Raw genomic sequence first — 17,121 nt, forward strand, 5'->3', positions numbered from 1 at the left:
ACATACTTTCAAATCATGAGATGATGGCCCAGAATATGTTTCCCTCCTCTTAAAAAAGGTTGCATTATTTTGTCATGACACTGGTAATAAAATTAGTTGGGCTAACTGCATTAATACATGACCTCTCAGCTTATGTTCTGGTGCATGGTTTGAGATGAACACTGCTGATTTCTTTAGCTTGTTGTGTTGGTATGAGTCTTTTTCAGTGTCGCCTTTTCTGTATTGTGGTAGTACATACTGCTTCTGTGGTACTGCCTATTTTCAATTACTGAGAACATTTCTCATGTAATAATTTGTCTGAGACCTTTCTGGTAGCAAATCCTTTTATGCTGCTTAGTTGTGGAAATCCTGCGTAGCAACACTAGGCAGCCGAGTCTCTTTGGCCTGGTCTGCATGAGAAAGTTGCATCTCTTCAACTTAAATTGGTGTATGAATTGATCTGGTTAAACTAGTCCAAACCCCTTATGGATGTTCTTACTTCAGTTTGAGTAGCTTATTGCAGCTTAGCTTAAACATGTTCCTAATCAATTTCAGCTCAACTGATATGTGGGTGAATAGACAGGGGTTTACATTGGTTTAACATCTTGAGTTAAACTGGTATAACTTTATCATGTAGACAAGGCATTTAGCTACTCTAGGAGCTAGAGAGAAGCATAGGTTCTGTCTGCATCTAGCAGCCCCAATAAAGAATCCTCTTTATTTTCATTACTAATCAGTGTGATGTTTTTCCTCTATGAAGAGGAACAACATACACATGTGATTCTTATATGTACAGTTGTCTACAGGAGCTGAGTCTTAACTATGAACTATTTTGACTGTATTAGCTTCTGCCACAAGCTTAGTGCACTTTTTGGATTAGTGAATACAAATGATAATGTAGTGATTTATCTGTAAGTACCAGTCTATTTACCAGAGATGCAATTACTGTAACTTCTCTTTTAAAAAGCAACAGAGACCTCTCTCCATTTTCCCTGTCAATAGATTAAGGATATTTAGAATCCTGTTACATTAGAGAGTCCATCCCCATGTAAATGCAGGATGTAGTCCTCCCAGCAGAGACACGGGATAAATTGATCCTGGCCCAAAGATGGAACTTGTCTGCATCTTGCAATTTTAAATACTTCCCCAAATTTCCCATGGGCTATATATCTAGATTGTACTACAAAGAGAGCGGTAAGCATAAACCAAAAGAATCCCATGCACAATAATGGGTCTGCTACCTCAGTTGCTGTGCTTTACTTGAAGTGGAATTCTTTATAATAATAATAATAATAATAGAATCCCTTTTCTGAGGTGGTAATAGAAGATTTAATAATACTTTGTGACCTTCTGTATTGTCTTCCACCTAATTTTTTCAAATGTTTTGCATTTGTTAATTAAAATCACACCACTCCTGGGAGCGTGATATTATTCCCATTGTAAAGATGGACAAACTGAGGCACGGTGAGTTGGATTAGAACCCAAACACCTGTAAACTAGTCCTGTGCTTTGACACCTATGTCCCATTTCCTCCGATTTCTTGCTAAGCCATCCCCAAAGCACTAAGAAGTCCCCCACTTGTTGGGTTAAATTCCACCCTTGGCTTGTCGTTTAAACCTGAGTATGGACATGAAATAGGTGAAAGGCCCAGCTACAGTTAGGTGGGTTAGAGGAAATAGGAAAGCGTAGTACCAAAGTCCTGCTTAATGGTGGCTGTCGGAGCACTCTCCGTAGTGGTTGTAGTGCTGGCGACGGTTGTAGTGGTTGTGGCAGCTGTGGTGGTGGTTGTGGCGATGGTTGTAGTGCTGGTTAGACTGACTGTAGTTGTAGGCAACGAGGTTGCAGCTGGGAGAGGGAAATGTAAAAACTGCAGTTTTAGAAGAGGTTATATCCTTAACTCTTGCCATCCCCAAAGGCTAAACGCACGCACGAGAGAGAAAGCAGAGTGGCGCGGCACGACACAGAGAAAAACAGGAGTTGGTGGGAGAGGGGGAACAAACCGAACCATCTGAAATGAGAGAATGAAGCTTAGTTTTCATTTTCTTTCCAAGTGCACATTTTTAGCAACAGTCATGCACTTCAGCGCCAGCAGAGGCGGGTGTGTGGGGGTGCCTGGAATCTCTTGGATAAAGGGACACGCAAAAAATTCTGTAGGTGAGTGAGAACAAACACGTGAAACGCAGCAGGAAGTGGGTGAGCTCAGGCCTCAAACAAATAGCCCCCAGTGTTGTTCTGGGCTGGCTGTTGGTTTTATTCCCTTTCCCATGCTTAACAACTTGCCTCTCTTTTCGGCTGCTCTGCCTTAAATCCCTACCACCACCTCTACTCATTAAACAGCAAGAACTGCCATCATTGGAACGACAGAAAAAAAAAAAAAGTGACCTACTTATGTCCTCTTGGAAGATGAACAGAAGGGCCAGTTTCTACTCCCCACTTTACACCCAATGTAACTGAGAAGAGACGTTCGCTCAGAGCAGTCAAGTCCCCTTTAAATAAGATTTCACTCTTAACAAAATATAATAATCCAGTTTGTCACAGACTAGGAAAGCAAAATTCAATTAGCGTAGCCCACCCCTGAACTAGACCAACAGCATTTCTGAGCTGACAGCATTCTGCCAGCAGACACTTTAACTGTTTCCATTCTAGCTCGTCTTAAAGATGCTGGAGCCTGTTGGGGCTGAAGAGGCATTCGTAGGACGGGGATGCAGCTTTCTGTTTTAATCTGGTGGGGGATGGCTTCAGCTTTGCCTCCCCTCACCTGCCTTTTCTATTTATTTATTTAGGATGAGGCTTGCATAGTCTAGGTTTTCTATAAACCCATTTCCCCCTCACTCCATCCAGATCCCCCTTTTGCTGTATTTCAGGAGAGAAAAGGGGATCTAGACAGATATAATGCACACACCCAGCAAGGAAGGATACACCCCTTTCTCTCTAGTCCCTCAGTGGTTGTGATGCAAATCTAAAGAATACTGAACCCTATCGACTGATGGTCCAATAGGCGGAGAGTGGTGTTTTTTTTCTGTGCTTTTTTCTCTCCACAGGCTGAGTTATGGTATTTAAGAAATCCTTTCACTTTTTGGATTTGTCTACACACTTTTTGGATAAATCAGGACCCTAATCCTCAAAAGATTTGAATGGGAGAATAGCAGCCAGTGCCTTTAGCTAGGTAGATGACAGTAGATGGTCCTTGTTAATAGGACTCACTGGGTGAAATCCTATGGCTTGTGTTGCGCAAGAGATCAGACAAGTTGATCACAATGGTCCCTTCTGGCCTTAAAATCTATTACCAAGGTAGATATGAGGGTTATTTTGCTATTTGGAGATGCTTGTCCAAATGCTTCTAGCTATGAATGAAGGTCAGGCCATGTGAAATATTTGCACCAGCACTGGATAACCTAACCCTCAAAGGGTTATTGCCTTTGGCTAAATTTGGATTTGGTCTAAAATTAAACAGTAATTGTCAGAATAATTCATCAAAAATTTGCTTTGCGATCCCTGTACTGAAGTATCCTAGGTTTTTATAAAATTCTGCTTTGCTTATTCTTGTGATTTGGTGACATGCCATGCCTCTCCTGGTTATGAGTGAGAATTAGTAGAGGACGTATTTTAAATATGACCTTTATCCAAATAAAACCAACTTTAGGGGGGGAGTCTAAAAAGACAGCCCAGAACAAAACCAGATCTTTGCCACTTCCTCGTTTTCACTTTACCTGGGTCTGCAGTTTGGCAGGTCTTGTGCCCAAGTAGACCCCAACTGATTTCAGAGGGGCTCCCTGAGGGCCCGACTGCAGAACTAAGGCATTATTTTGGTTCTTGAAAGAGATGCTTCTTTGCACATGACTCTGCTGTATTCCAGGGTCCCTCATTGCTTAAGAATCAGCTTGTGCCTCAGTGGGCTTCCCAGAGACACACAGAAGGGTTGTGTGCACATATTGTGTATCTTGTTGGTTTCAAAGCAGCTAGACCCAAAGAGTCCCACCCACAAAATATTTGTAAAACCAGAACATTTCCGGTGGTCCAAAAATTAGACTCTTAGAGCTCAGAGATGGAATAGAACCGTTAAATCTCTCAGTGCATCTCCCTGCCAATTTCCCCTCACAGCACGTCACTGAATAAATACCAAACAGACATTGAAAATCCCAGTAACCCACTCAAACAGAAAATGAAACTGTTTACAGTATGGAAGCAAGACAGCATGGCTTCCCTTTTCACAATATCGTGTCAGCAACAGACCTTTAGCACTCAGATACAAACAGAATGACAGCCAGCGTCATGCACAAGCACAGCCATCGAAAGCCTCCTTGTCACTCCCTTGTCAAAGGTTTGATTGATGTTGATGAAGAAGCAAGAATGCCAAACAACATGTGAGACAATCCAGAGAAAATACAGTGTGTCAGAAACAGAGCTCAAGTCAAAGAACCACAGAACTTGCTTGGTGTGTATGAGACACAGAATAACAAAGCCCTTTCTTATTTGATTAGGCCACCACAATACAAGTGCCTCTTTGAGAGGAGAGGACTGCTATCCTGCAGTTCTTCCTCTTAGCCAATTATAAGATCAGGGGTGTTTCTTATGCCCTGTGGCTATAAGGTACAAAAGCCTGAACTGGGCTGAGAAAAATTAACAGCGCTATCCCTGCAGATTCCTTGCATTTTTCTGAAGCTCAAGAGAACAGTGTGGCTACTGGCAATATTAACTCAATTGTCCCTAAAAGGACAACCTTCTGAATACAGAGTTTTGAACACACCCAATGAAAACATCCAGAGTAGGAACCAATATTAGCTAATGAATTCTCACAGCTTCCCTGTGAGGCACCCGTATCCCATTTTACTCAGGGGGAAATCAAGGCAGAAAGAAGTAACTTGCTCAAGGACAGAGGAGTCAGTGGCAAAGCTGGCATTAGAACTCGGAAGTTCCTGCTTCCCGGTCCTGCTTTCATACCACTAAAGTGTGCCTCCTGCTAAATTCTTAAAGGTCTATTTTGCACCCAATGCACTTCCAGGGATTTAGGGTCTGTTCCCCTCAATGCCCCTTTCTTGGTGCTTGGGTTACTGATCTTGTATGAATGGCTAACACTGTATTACGCTGGCTGATGTGTGTTTATTTACTAATCCTCACATTAGGCTATGATCCTCATGTATTTAAAAAACAAACAGGTGGAGTGCAGTTATTAGAGTGCTCCTGCTGTTGGAGGTGTCCTTCACATTCCAGGGTGATGGTCTAGTTATTAACAGTCTGAGCTGTGCCTCTCAGCTGTGGCTGACAGTGATGACATGAAGTATTTGCCCCAAATCCGTGATAGCTCCATTGGAAACAATACCCCAGGGTAGTGCCATCACCTTGCATCAGGATAATGCATTATGCAACTGCCATAAAAGTCAGTGAGAGAGATTCGGGGTGTGTTTGCAGTGCTTACAAAAATGAATCATCATGTCAAGCCTGTGGCAGACTAGGGACAGGTAAATGCAGGATGCTTTGATCCTGAAACCCCATAGCTCAAAGGGGCCCCAGATGGAGCTGTGAGAAAGAAGCAGGCTATCAGGCTGCAACCCCATGCTGCACCACTAAGATCAAAAGTGAGAGGAAGGCGAGAATCCAGCTGGAGGAGCTGGGAAGGAGAGCGCATCCCCAGGTTTGGGGGATTTAGCCTTAATCCGCCTGTGATAGGACCGACGATACAAAGCGAACACCTCATTTGGTTTTTAATATGAAATGAATCTTAAAGAATAGCTCAGCTGGTAATTTGGGAGGGAGGGGGAAAGGGGACATTTTCTGTCCTTTGAATTCTAGCCCTTAATGAGGACTGACTCCAGACTGAAGAAGGATAAAGGGTGACTTTGACAGAGAATCAGAGCTTCTCTGAATATCAGGAACATTAAAGACACTGTCAGGTGATGGGCAGACAGGGAGTGAGTCTGAAATGAGTGGCAAGGGGGCATTAAAAGCTACACTCAAGTATTAAACCTTTACAAGTGTCAGGCTCTTGGGGATCGGAAAACACTTTAACACTTTAACTAATCCTGTCCTGATTGAGAATATATCATTGTACCCAGTTGGCAGATACGTAAACGGAGCCACAGGGAAATTAAGAGTCCAGGGGTGGGATTTTTAGAAGCACCTAATTGATGTAGGAGCACAAGTCCCATTAACTTTCAAGGACCTTCCAATAGGACCCGTGTTCTTAAGTCACACAGGTGCTTTTGAAAACTCTACTATACATTTTAGCCAGCACAAAATTATGAAACTTGGCAGCTTACCTTATTTAGCCACCTATGTATGGTCCCAATTTGCAGGCTCAGTCAAGGATTTTAGCTACTAAGGCCAACAATTTCAGGTGGAGCCTCTGATGTTCAATGCCCAATGGGAGACACTTTAGATCTGGCTTTCAAGTGCTGAGCATCGACTGCTCAGGTTAATGGGAACTGCAGGTTCTCTGAAATCAAAGGCCACTTTTGAAAAGTTTGCTGTGTAAGCTACTTAAATGGCAGGGCAAAATTGCACCCACCAAATCTGGAAGCCAACGTATGAAAATCTAGTGCTGATTTGCCCAAGTTCACACAGCAAATCAGGAATAAAACTCAGGAGTCCCTCTAGTCCCCCATTTCCATTCCCCTTGCTCTAAACCATTAGACAACTCACTCTCCCTAAAACATGGGATTAATAATCTGTAAACCAGACCTGCAAAGTCACCTCACCGTCAACTCATCTGAGGACAAACTAGGCTCTGATCCAAATAGACCCTGAGTTTTGTGACCCAGGCTCTTTCTCTCTAAAGCCGTGCACTGCCACTTCCCTCTATGGATACTAAAGATGTGGTCAGAGGATGGAGTCCCAGGGGTGTGGCACAGTTGCTCAAGTAAAATAGATGGAAAATGCAGCAGACACACTGGCTGCTGGAGTTAATAGGCTAATTAATCCAAAGTAAACGAGAGAGAGAGAGACCGGTACATAATGGTTTCTTCATGGCACGCTGGCTCCACTTATGCTCTTTCTTGGAACCTGCATACGCTAATAAAACCCACCATTGTTTGCTCCCAGGATTATTCAGATCATCAGCAGGGATGGATCCTTGACAGGAGCCTGCACCCCACGTGACAAACCCATGTGAGGAGAAAGTTTGTCATGAGGCAGATGGGCCGTGTTCTGTGCTACAATCACCACACGAGAGTGGGTTTTATTTACGACTCCCCCACTCTTTGCCTCCTTTTGTGCTCCAGCACTAGGCTAGAGATTCATGGCTCCCTCCAACTCCACTGTGAATTCAAGTCATTTGAAAGCTGGGGGTGCAGTTCTGCATGTGCGGTGAAATATGACAAACCAATGCACACCCATATTGCTCTTTAATTATTTAGGGAAGCTTTTAATGTGATGTTAGGCTGTAATAACTGCTTTACCCCTGAGCATGTATATAGCATCAGTAGACAGAGGGAGTTCATGAATTTTTTATGTATTTGGATGGATAGCCAAATGTATCGCCAAGAGATTTTTCTTTCCTCGTGATTTTTTTTTTTTTTTGCAACAGGAGGAAATTGTACAAAGAAAAAGAATTATACTAATTTGTTCCAAATGTAATAACTCTAGAAGATTCAGAAGGACAATCAAGTGATGGGTTTGCATATTAGATTGCCAGATTGAATGGACTGCAAAAAAAGAGAAGTCAGCAGTTCTCCACAAGTGCTACATTTCTGTCAATGTCGAGTGTTAATGATGGCGTTCTCCCCAACCCCGCTCCTTTTATGGAGGAGAAAAAGGAGAAACCAACAAATATCAGCATTTAGCCATTTAAAATATAATCCTTCCAAGTAAAAGCTTCCAGTTCTAACCTGTACAATGTACAGACTGTGTTATATGGAGGAACAAAAATTATTTATGGTCCCAATCTTGTAAGACTGAAGCTTTGCTATTGACAATAGTGCTACAGAATCCAGCTCTATGTGACTTATCAAATATTTCCTTCCTTCATTGGGTAAATGAGACCCTTTGGGTTTTATAAAGTAAATCCTTTCCTTTTGCTTTGCCCATCTCTAGTTTTGGCTTGGTAAGGAAATGTAAACCTCACAAGGTGAAGTTTTTGATTTGATTTCATCAAATTTGTTTGATTTCCCCATACACACTCACAAAAAACATGAAAACTGGTGTGTTGGTCATCCCCCTCCCCCAATCCCACCCCAAAAGGACCATTTTTGAGTGAAAACAGCTTGAGATTAGTAGTAGTTAAAGACAAATTTCACTGTAACAGAGCACCTAAGGGACCTGCAAAATCCAGGTCGCTGAGCAGAGAGACGAGTCTTTAGAAGAAGGTCAAACAAAATTATACTAGAAACCTGTACTCGTTAGGAAGATAAAGAGCCTTCTAGGTCAAATGCAATTTAAATCAGGTGACTCCAACAATCTACTCCTTGCTAGCATGTAACTACTAATCGTACACTGGTGCAAGGTGGAGTGAAATTTTTAACTGATACAAAGGCAGGGATTTGTTCTAGTCAATCTTATGTATCACTACTAGTTACATTAGACTAAGGGACAAGTAGTCCGGTTACAGACCAGTATATCACAAATTGTTACGGAAAGAAACAAATACTGTTTGCCATTGAAAAGCCAGGAATGCAGTCTACAAGGAATCTGAGCTTAACAAGCACATCATTTCAATTACTAACATTTCTCCTCATTTCAGTTCAAACATAATCTTAGTGGCCATTTATTGCTTATATTGGTAGAATACAACCCAAACTCTGTCAGTCCCTTTGGTCAGTGAGAGCTTGGAACACACTATTCAAATGGCAAGGCATTCCATCTAACTTCAGCAGTTTGAGAAATATGAACTGCTAAAATCACGATGAAACTGCTGGATGCAATAAGAAGAAAGATGAGATTGAAAGATTCGGCAGGATCCACCAAAGCTAGAAACGTTGGCCCTGGCCCAGACAGGAATTTTAGATCCCCGTGAACTATGTTATACTAGGGTTGAAATGAGATGTTCTCTGTTTCATTGATGCTATGGAACTATATGGGAAAAGTTACGTATGTTTTATATTCAGTTCTTCAAAGCTCAAAGCAGACCAATCTGGTACCCTTTGTTTTAGGAAGTGACAATACAGTAAAAGAAAGAAAGGTCTGTAAGTGAGGGAAGTTTGCAAAATAATATTAATTAAACAAACACTGCTGTAACAAAATAGAGGGGGGAGGGGGACATCTGTGAAGTAGAAAAGCAGAACCTAAAATACACCATTTTGTGACTGAAAACAGGCCCTGTGTTTGCAGTCATCACACAGGCAAATCTCCCATTGAAATCCCATTTCCTTACAAGGAAAACCAAATGCCCCTATCCACTCCTCAGTGCTGTGTCCACGAAGATAAAGCATGGCTTCTTACAGATCCCTTTAGTGCATGCAAAAATGGGTGCTGTCATCTCAGATCAATAGCTCTTCATTGGCACAGGGCATTTGAGATGCATTTGCTGGCAGACATGATCCCATGTACTGCTCAGCTGAATCGCCCAGGCTTGATCAGCCTGGCTGCAACAGCTTCTGCAAAAATCGGCTGAAAATGCCCTGCTCTGAAAAAGCCATTTCTCTGAAAGTTGCACGCCAGTGATGCTGTTGCATTTACAGAGGGGAAAACCCCACATTTGTACCCCAAAAAAAAGAAAAAGTTTCAGAAGTTATGCTTTGGCGTTTGCTATGTTGACACATTTTGGGTAGTTGGGGATTTAGGTTTCCTAGAAAGCAGGCAGAGACTCCCTTTCAAAAGAACATGGTTTCTCTGTATCTCAGTGTTGTTACGGAAATATGCAGTAGAGGGCAAAGCCAGCAAATAGCCTAACATGCAAACATGCATAGCTGCTGCACAAACATTATTATTAACCCTTTCAGTGGAAGCCTGGGAAAGAGAGAACTATATAGCTGCTGGCCATTGGATAAATACAGTGTGTCGTGTACGTTGCAGTGTTCGCATGTAGAACTTTGGCTACGCCAAGCATACCCGCAAGTAACACACCCCTGTATTTCTAGAAGGGAGTAACAGCTGCCAAAGAGTTGTACAGGAATTTTCAGTGTGTAGTGCCATTGTTTGTGTAAAATACTGCATAAAGAAAGGTGAATATACCCTCAGTACCTGGGAGTGTTTATATATGATACTACTTAGCATTGTCACATGCATTCTAAGGATAAGCATTAATTAAGCTGCACGTAACACCCTCAGGCAGTATGAATGCAACGTATTGTCCCCATTGGACAGAATGGAGGATGGAGATGCAGAAAGGTGAAGCAGTTGGTGCAGAGTTGGGACTACAACCCTGGTTGTCCCACTGCCGTGCTCTAACGACAAGACTGCACACTGTTTTCTCTGTGTTGGGCCCTTCTGCAGCAAAAGCAGGATTAAGTGGGTTTCATTTAGTTTTCTGATGCTAGATCTTGCAGACCATTAACAGGGGTTGAGTACTGTGCAGAGATACATTGATGCTTGCAACCTTAATTGTAGTACCATAATATTTTCTTCTCTTTGTGGTGCTTTGTTCGCCACACCAGTGTTTTACAGCCAATTTATCCTCTGATAGCTTAGTTTGCTCATTGAAAGGGTTAACATAGTGCATGCTTAAGTGCCAGCACACCCTAGATACAGCCCTTGACTGTGCATTGCCCCATGCCTGTTACCTCCTCCTCCAGTTGGTACAGTACCTGGGGTTGGAGTGGCTTCAGAGTGCAGCGCCAGGTATAGGGAGGGGAATACAAGGACAGCAGAGAAGAGAGGGGAAGAGAAAACAAAGGAATATATAAAACCACAGCACATTAGTGAGAGTGGGGATCAGTCATACACAGAGTCACCAAAGGTTTTAAGAGAGAAAGAAAATGCATTAGCTGCCCCCCAGCAATCACCTTTCTGTACATAATAACTATCGCTATTTGCATAGGACAAAGAGAAGGAAGATTCCCTTTGAGTCAGAGATGAATCATCATTCCCAGTTAAACACACCTCGCCTCGCCAGCAAATGGATGCTAATGGTCAGGTTCTGTCCTGGTGTGCGGCTTTGATTAAGTAAAGCATTCAAGCATGCGCTTACATCTCATTCAAGGGAGGACAAAATTGGACCCTCCATGTTCAGCTTGCTGTAAAACCCAACTTCAGGGCGTATTACGTACATACTGTGAAACTGACCCAAGCTGTTGTAATCAATGAATCAAACAGAACTGTGTTTAATTTTACCCTCGTGGTTGAATGCAGCCTGACAGAAATGGAAGCAACATCTGGATACATTTATTTATGATTGAGTCTAGTATCCATCTCTGAGGACAGAACTAAAGCAGTTGATTTCAAGGGTTGGTTTTCTGAACCTTCTTCCATTGAGTTCCAAGTTCTTTTTAGGGGGTCTATAGCAGGTATGTAAAAAATCAAATCAAACTCATTTAAAGCTGCTAAACAACATTCTGCTTACTGAGGTTACATACCATTCATTAATAAAATCCTGCCCAACCTAGCCTTGTGTTAGATACATACCAGCTCTCATGTTCTAGAGCCAAATCCTGCTCGCCTTACTCATGCGGCTTCAGTGAGACTGCATAAGTAAGTGAGATGAGCAGATCTCACCCTTACTCTTTGTTTTCACTAATGGATAATGGATTGGTTGAGCTGTCAAAGCCCACTCTCAATGAGTGCCATTGTCTGCCTTTACCAAGGAAAGGGAAACTTGCCTTTTTTGGGCTGACAATTCACGGCCTGTATTTACAGCTGAGATAGTTATTTCTCATTCTGAGTAATGGAAAGGAAATGCAGTGCATCTCAGCTAGCACTGTGGGATAGCTGTGGGCAAACACCACAGATCTGTTAGGAAAGTATAACTATCAGTGACCCAGCAAAGTGAATAACAAGCGTATGTGGAACAAACAAACTTATGGGATGTTGTTATCCATATCCAGTACCTGTCTTCTAAGCAGGGCATTCATGGAAGCCGTTGCGTCAGAAAAATAGTGTATGGCAGGGACCCACGCCACTGAACGTCAGTTTTGCCAACATTACAATACTGTGTAACAGTTCTGGAGCCCGTCTGCTTAAAGACACGTAGAAAGCCTTTCATTTTTACTGTATTTTCAATAGGATACTTTTCCCACCCACCACAATTAAGGAGGAAAAAGAAAAGCAAACACCCATTAAATAAAATCGGAAGTTTAATTGAATTGTATGTCTGTTAGCAAATGCAATAGAAGGGAAAGAGCCAGCTTTGTCTGTCTTCCATCCCTAAGGGCTCCTGACCTTTCACTCCATTTGATCGATGTCTCACAATGGGCGTTTTATCCTATTATGAATTTGAGTTGTGGCTGTTTCCTTCTGCGGGTCGTCTGTTGATTGCTGGGGTGATGGGAAAGTGGCACCATGCCTCCCCCAGCCTGTCTCTGCAGTGGCTCTTAGGGTTTTGTGGACTGGAGAATGCATTTGTTTTATAACTCTCCTTGCACCAATAAAAACAATTTAAGATTGGCAGAAAATATATGGGCACTGTTGTGTGATGCTTAGCACAGGGGAGTTGCTAGGGTGAAATAGCTACTGTTGGTGCTGTGATTTGAACATTCCAAAGACCTAAAAACGTAATACAGTTGGGGGTTTATATTCAGAAAGTGCTTTATCCAGATAAGCCTGGGGCCTAACCTAACATGGTTTACGATAGCTCACCACAATAAATGAAATCCCTGTTGGACGAGGGATATTGATAAAGGGTTGTCAAGCAGCATGGTTTTGGTGGAAAAAACGGTTATTAGCCTTTCCGTAACTGTTGTTCTTCGCAACGTGTTGCATATGTCCATTCCAATGTAGGTGTGTGAACACCCCAAGCATAGTCACCAGAAATTTTCCCCTCAGTGGTACCCGTCAGGTTGGCTCTGGTGCCCTCTGGTGCAGTGTGCTCATGGCACTGGTATAAAGGTCCCAGCTGATCTCGTGCCCCCTCGGTTCCTTCTTTTTGGCCAACTCTGAAAAAAGGGCAGGAGGGCGGGTCTTGGAATGGATATGTGCAACATGTCTCGAAGAACAACAGTTATGGAAGGGTTAGTAACCCTTCTTTCTTCTTTGAGTGATTGCACATGTCCATTCCAATGTAGGTGACTCCCAAGCAGTTGTATAGGTGGTGGACTCGCAGTTCACAGACATCCTGACGGCAACATAGCTCGAGCGAAACTGGCATCATCTCTGGCCTGTTGAATGATGGTGTCATGAATAGAAAATGTATGCACTGATGTCCAAGTCACTGCTCTGCAGATGTCCTCGATAGGGACATGGACCAGGAACACTGCTGATTATGCTTGTGCCCTTGTGGAGTCAGGATAGCTTGTGGTGGAACACCTGCCTGCTCATAGCATGTGCGAATGCACAGTGTGATCCTGGATGAGATCCTCTGAGTTGAGATGGGGAGGCCTTTCATCCTGTCAGCTACCACTATGAAGAGTTGGGTGGATCTACGGAATGGGTTGGTCGTCTCTATGTAGAATGCTTGGGCATTTCTGAGGTCCAAAGGGTGGAGATGTTGCTCCTCCCTGTTCATGTGTGGTTTCAGGCAGAAAACCGGCCAGAGGATTGACTGATTACTGTGAAACTGCAAAACCACCTTCGAGAGGAAGGCAGGGTGAGGGTGCAGCTGCACCTTATCCTTAAAGAAGATTGTGTATGGGGGTTCTGATGTAAGAGTGCGGATGTCCGAGACCCTTCTTGGTTGAAGTATTAGTCACCAGAAAGGCCACCTTCTGGGAAAGGTACGACAGGTGGCACATTGCGAGCGGTTCAAACAGAGGGCCTGAAAGTTTTGATAGGACCAGGCTTAGTTCCCATGGAGGGACTGGCTCTCGTATTTGTGGGTAAAATCTTTCTAGGCCCTTGAGGAAACGAAGAGACCTCTCATGTAAGAAAATGGAATGGTTATCCAGCGGGGGATGGAATGCTGAAATCGTTGTGAGGTGTACCTTAATCGATGAAATCGCTAACCCCTATTGTTTCAGGTGTAACAAGTACTCAAACACGGCCTGTAGTGATGACTGCATGGGTAAGAGACCATGTTGGGAAGCCAAATGGAGAACCGCTTCCATTTGGAGAGGTATGTAGCCCTGGGAAAGGGCTTCTTGCTAACTAACAGGACCTAGCAGACCTGCTCCGAGCAGACCAGCTCTATGGTATTTAGCCATGTAGCGTCCACGCTGTCAGGTGGAGGGTGCTGAAGTTCGGATGAAGCAGTCAACTGTGGTCCTGGAATATCAGGTTGGGGAGTACAGGGAGCAGCATCGGAGTTGCTAAGGAAAGTCCTAGCAGCATGGCGAACCAGTGCTGATGGGGCCAGGCTGAGGCTATGAGAATGACCCACATCCTGTCCAGCTTGATTTTCAGCAGAACCTTGTGCATGGGATAGGAGGGAAAGTGTAGAACAGGTGCCCTGTCCACAGGAGCAAGAAGGCATCCATAAGTGAACCCTGGGCTGTGACCTTGCAGGGAGCAAAACTAGTGACGCTTTCTGTTGAGTCTGGTCGCAAACAGGTCTATGGGGGAGTCCTACACCGCTGGAAAATATCCCTCACGATGTCTGGGCAAGGGAGCCACTCATGGTGATTGGAGAAAGATCTGCTGAGGTGATCTGCCAGCTTCTTCTGCGCTCCCAGAAGGCGAGAAGCCTCAAGCTGGATTGAGTGGACTATGCAAAACTCCCATAGGCAAATTGCTTCCTGACACGGGGGGAAGAGTGAGCTCTTCCCTGTCTGTCGAGATTGAGCATGGCTGCAGTGTTGTCCATGAGCACTAGTATGCTCCTGCTTGCAATGCGAGGTGACTGCTCTGAGCTCTCTGACGCTGATGCTTTTCCAGGGACCATTGGCCTGAGGTCATAAGTAGCCCCAGGTGAGCTCCTCAGCCTAGCTCTGATGCATCCGAGATCAGGGATAACGAAGGTTGGGGCTGGGCAAAGGGAATGCCTGTGCAAACCGTCAGAGGATCCAGCCACTGATTGAGGGAAACAAGGATTGGGGAACACATGTGAGAACCGAGTCTAGATGGTGGTGATTCGGCAAGTACGCTGAGGCCAGCCAAGCCTGAATGCGCCTGAGGTGTAGCCTGGCATGCTGCACCATGTACGTGCATGAGGCCCTGTGACCTAAAAGCCTGAGACAGAAATGGGCTGTCATAATGGGGTGGACCTTGACGTGCGCTACTTGTCACGCGATTGCCTGAAACCAGCATTCTGGGAGGGAGGCCGTGGCCTGGGTGAAGTCAAACATCGCTTTGATAAACTCTATCTTCAGCACTGGAGTGAGAATAGATTTCTGCTTGTTCCTTAGCAGATGCAGTGCCTGGAAAGTTGACTGAAATGAGGTGATACTGGACTTTATCTGAACCTTAGACCGACCTGACTAGCCCGTCATCCAGATACGAGAAGACTTGCGCTTCCTGTCTTCTTAGGAAGGTCACCACTACTGCCATGCACTTTGCAAACACCTGTGAGGCCGCCAACAGGCCGAATGGATGAACCATGAATTGGTTAGTGGGCCTGGCTGATGACAAATCTGAGAAATCTTCTGTGGACTTGGAAAATCGAAACGTGAAAATAGGCCTCTCTTAAATCGAGGGCAACGTATTAGGATCCAGAGAGGGGATAATGGAAGCCAGAGAGACCATGGGGAACTTCAGTTTCTTGAGGTAGCTGTTGAGACAGTGGAGGTCTAGACTAGGTCTGAGACCACTCTTTGCTTTTGGAATTAGGGAAGAATGGGAGTAAACCCCCTTCCCTCTTAAATTCTGTGGAACCTTTTGCATAGCTCCCACTCTGAGGAGGGCTTGTACCTCCTAGACTAGAAACTGCTTGTGAGAGGGGTCCCTGAAAAGGGACAGGGTGAGGGGGTAGAAATAAATTGGAGCATATAACCCGCTTCCACCATGTTCAGCACCTAATGATCCTTGGTGATATGAGACCACGCTGTGCTGAAGGGGGACAGACAGGTGTGCTGGAACCATTTCTATAGTGTGGGTACTGAGAGCCAGTGAACCAAATTGTAAACCCTGCATATGATGGAAACCACTTCAAGCCAGGGAGTACTACAGCACCCGCAGCACCCCTAGTTCCAGCACCTATGGGGACAGGTGGTTTGAAAATAAAGGGGACAGAAGATCCGGTGAGATAGGAACTGGTATAACACCCTTGAGTGTCCCATCAAGAGGTCTGCTTTGAACCCCCTGGGTGTCTGGGAGGGGCAGATATTGACAGTGAGGTAGATAGGAGTGACCGTGCCTAAAACCCCTACTCCGTTTCCTCTGCAGGTCTTGACTGGGATGATGGGGCAGAGAATGGGGCCCTGGCATCAGGGGGAACCCCCAGAGGTTCCAAAAGGGCCACCGTATAGGCCTATGACTGCTAGGCCAAGCGCTCCATGGCACTCCTGTCCAGGATCCACAGCGGGGTAGGGATGGCAGGAAGGATAATGAGGGCTCCTCAGACGAGAAGAGTACCAGCCAACCACCGACTCTGACGAGCCTTCCTCCCGGATCCATGGAGGTGCACTTCCCACCAGTGCTGGAGATGGGTGCTGGGGCGGGGAAGCTTGCGCCAAGACCAGCAAGGACGGTTTCCCTCTAGGTGGTACCGCGGAGCCCGGAACCGGATAGCAGCTGGAGGTTACCCATTCCCTCCTACCCACCAGCACCAAGGCCGCCAACTCTTGTACAGCTGGCAACAGTGGTACTGAGAGCACCAGCAGATCTGTGGCCCAGCAAATGCCTCGGCTTGAAGCCTGGTGACAAAGGCATGACTCAGCACTGGGGACAGGCCAAAACTCCACTAAGTTACGGAGAAGCGCCAACAAAACTAATAACTATTTACACTCTATGTACAGTATGAAGAAAAATGGAGAAAAAATGAAGACCACTGAGAAAAGCTTGCTGCAGCAAGGAGAGTAGTTCCAGTGACCATCACCGCATTCAGAAAGAACTGATGGAGCGCAGGGTTAGCCTGGCCCTTTCTACCTACACTATGGAGTACCAGAGCCAACAAGTCACCACTGAGAGAGAGATTTCCACCAACCGTGCTTGGGGTGTGCGCACACCTATATTAGAATGGACATGTGCAATCACTCGAAGAAGAACTGTACTTAACATCTGTATCTGAAGATGGTTGTTGCTAGACTG

General features: G+C 44.7%; 1 protein-coding gene across 34 annotated transcripts in view; it reads right to left on the minus strand.

Moving 5' to 3' along the window:
* Nucleotides 1-17,121, minus strand: part of NFASC (neurofascin) — a 187,997-nt gene that overhangs the window by 23,520 nt on the left and 147,356 nt on the right. For 20 of the 34 annotated variants that reach the window (XM_034767198.1, XM_034767200.1, XM_034767196.1 and 17 more), the window contains 2 exons: nucleotides 10,656-10,670; nucleotides 1,672-1,824 (listed from right to left, as the gene is read on the minus strand). The exons of 7 other annotated variants lie outside the window; for them this stretch is intronic. In XM_034767198.1, the coding sequence (XP_034623089.1) occupies nucleotides 1,672-1,824; nucleotides 10,656-10,670 (168 nt within the window). The remainder of the gene's footprint in view (nucleotides 1-1,671; nucleotides 1,825-10,655; nucleotides 10,671-17,121) is intronic. 7 more of the 34 variants (XM_034767209.1, XM_034767221.1, XM_034767224.1 and 4 more) reach the window with 2 other exon arrangements.

The sequence above is a fragment of the Trachemys scripta genome, chromosome 4 (assembly GCF_013100865.1).
Source record: "Trachemys scripta elegans isolate TJP31775 chromosome 4, CAS_Tse_1.0, whole genome shotgun sequence".
Lineage (NCBI taxonomy): Eukaryota > Metazoa > Chordata > Testudines > Emydidae > Trachemys > Trachemys scripta.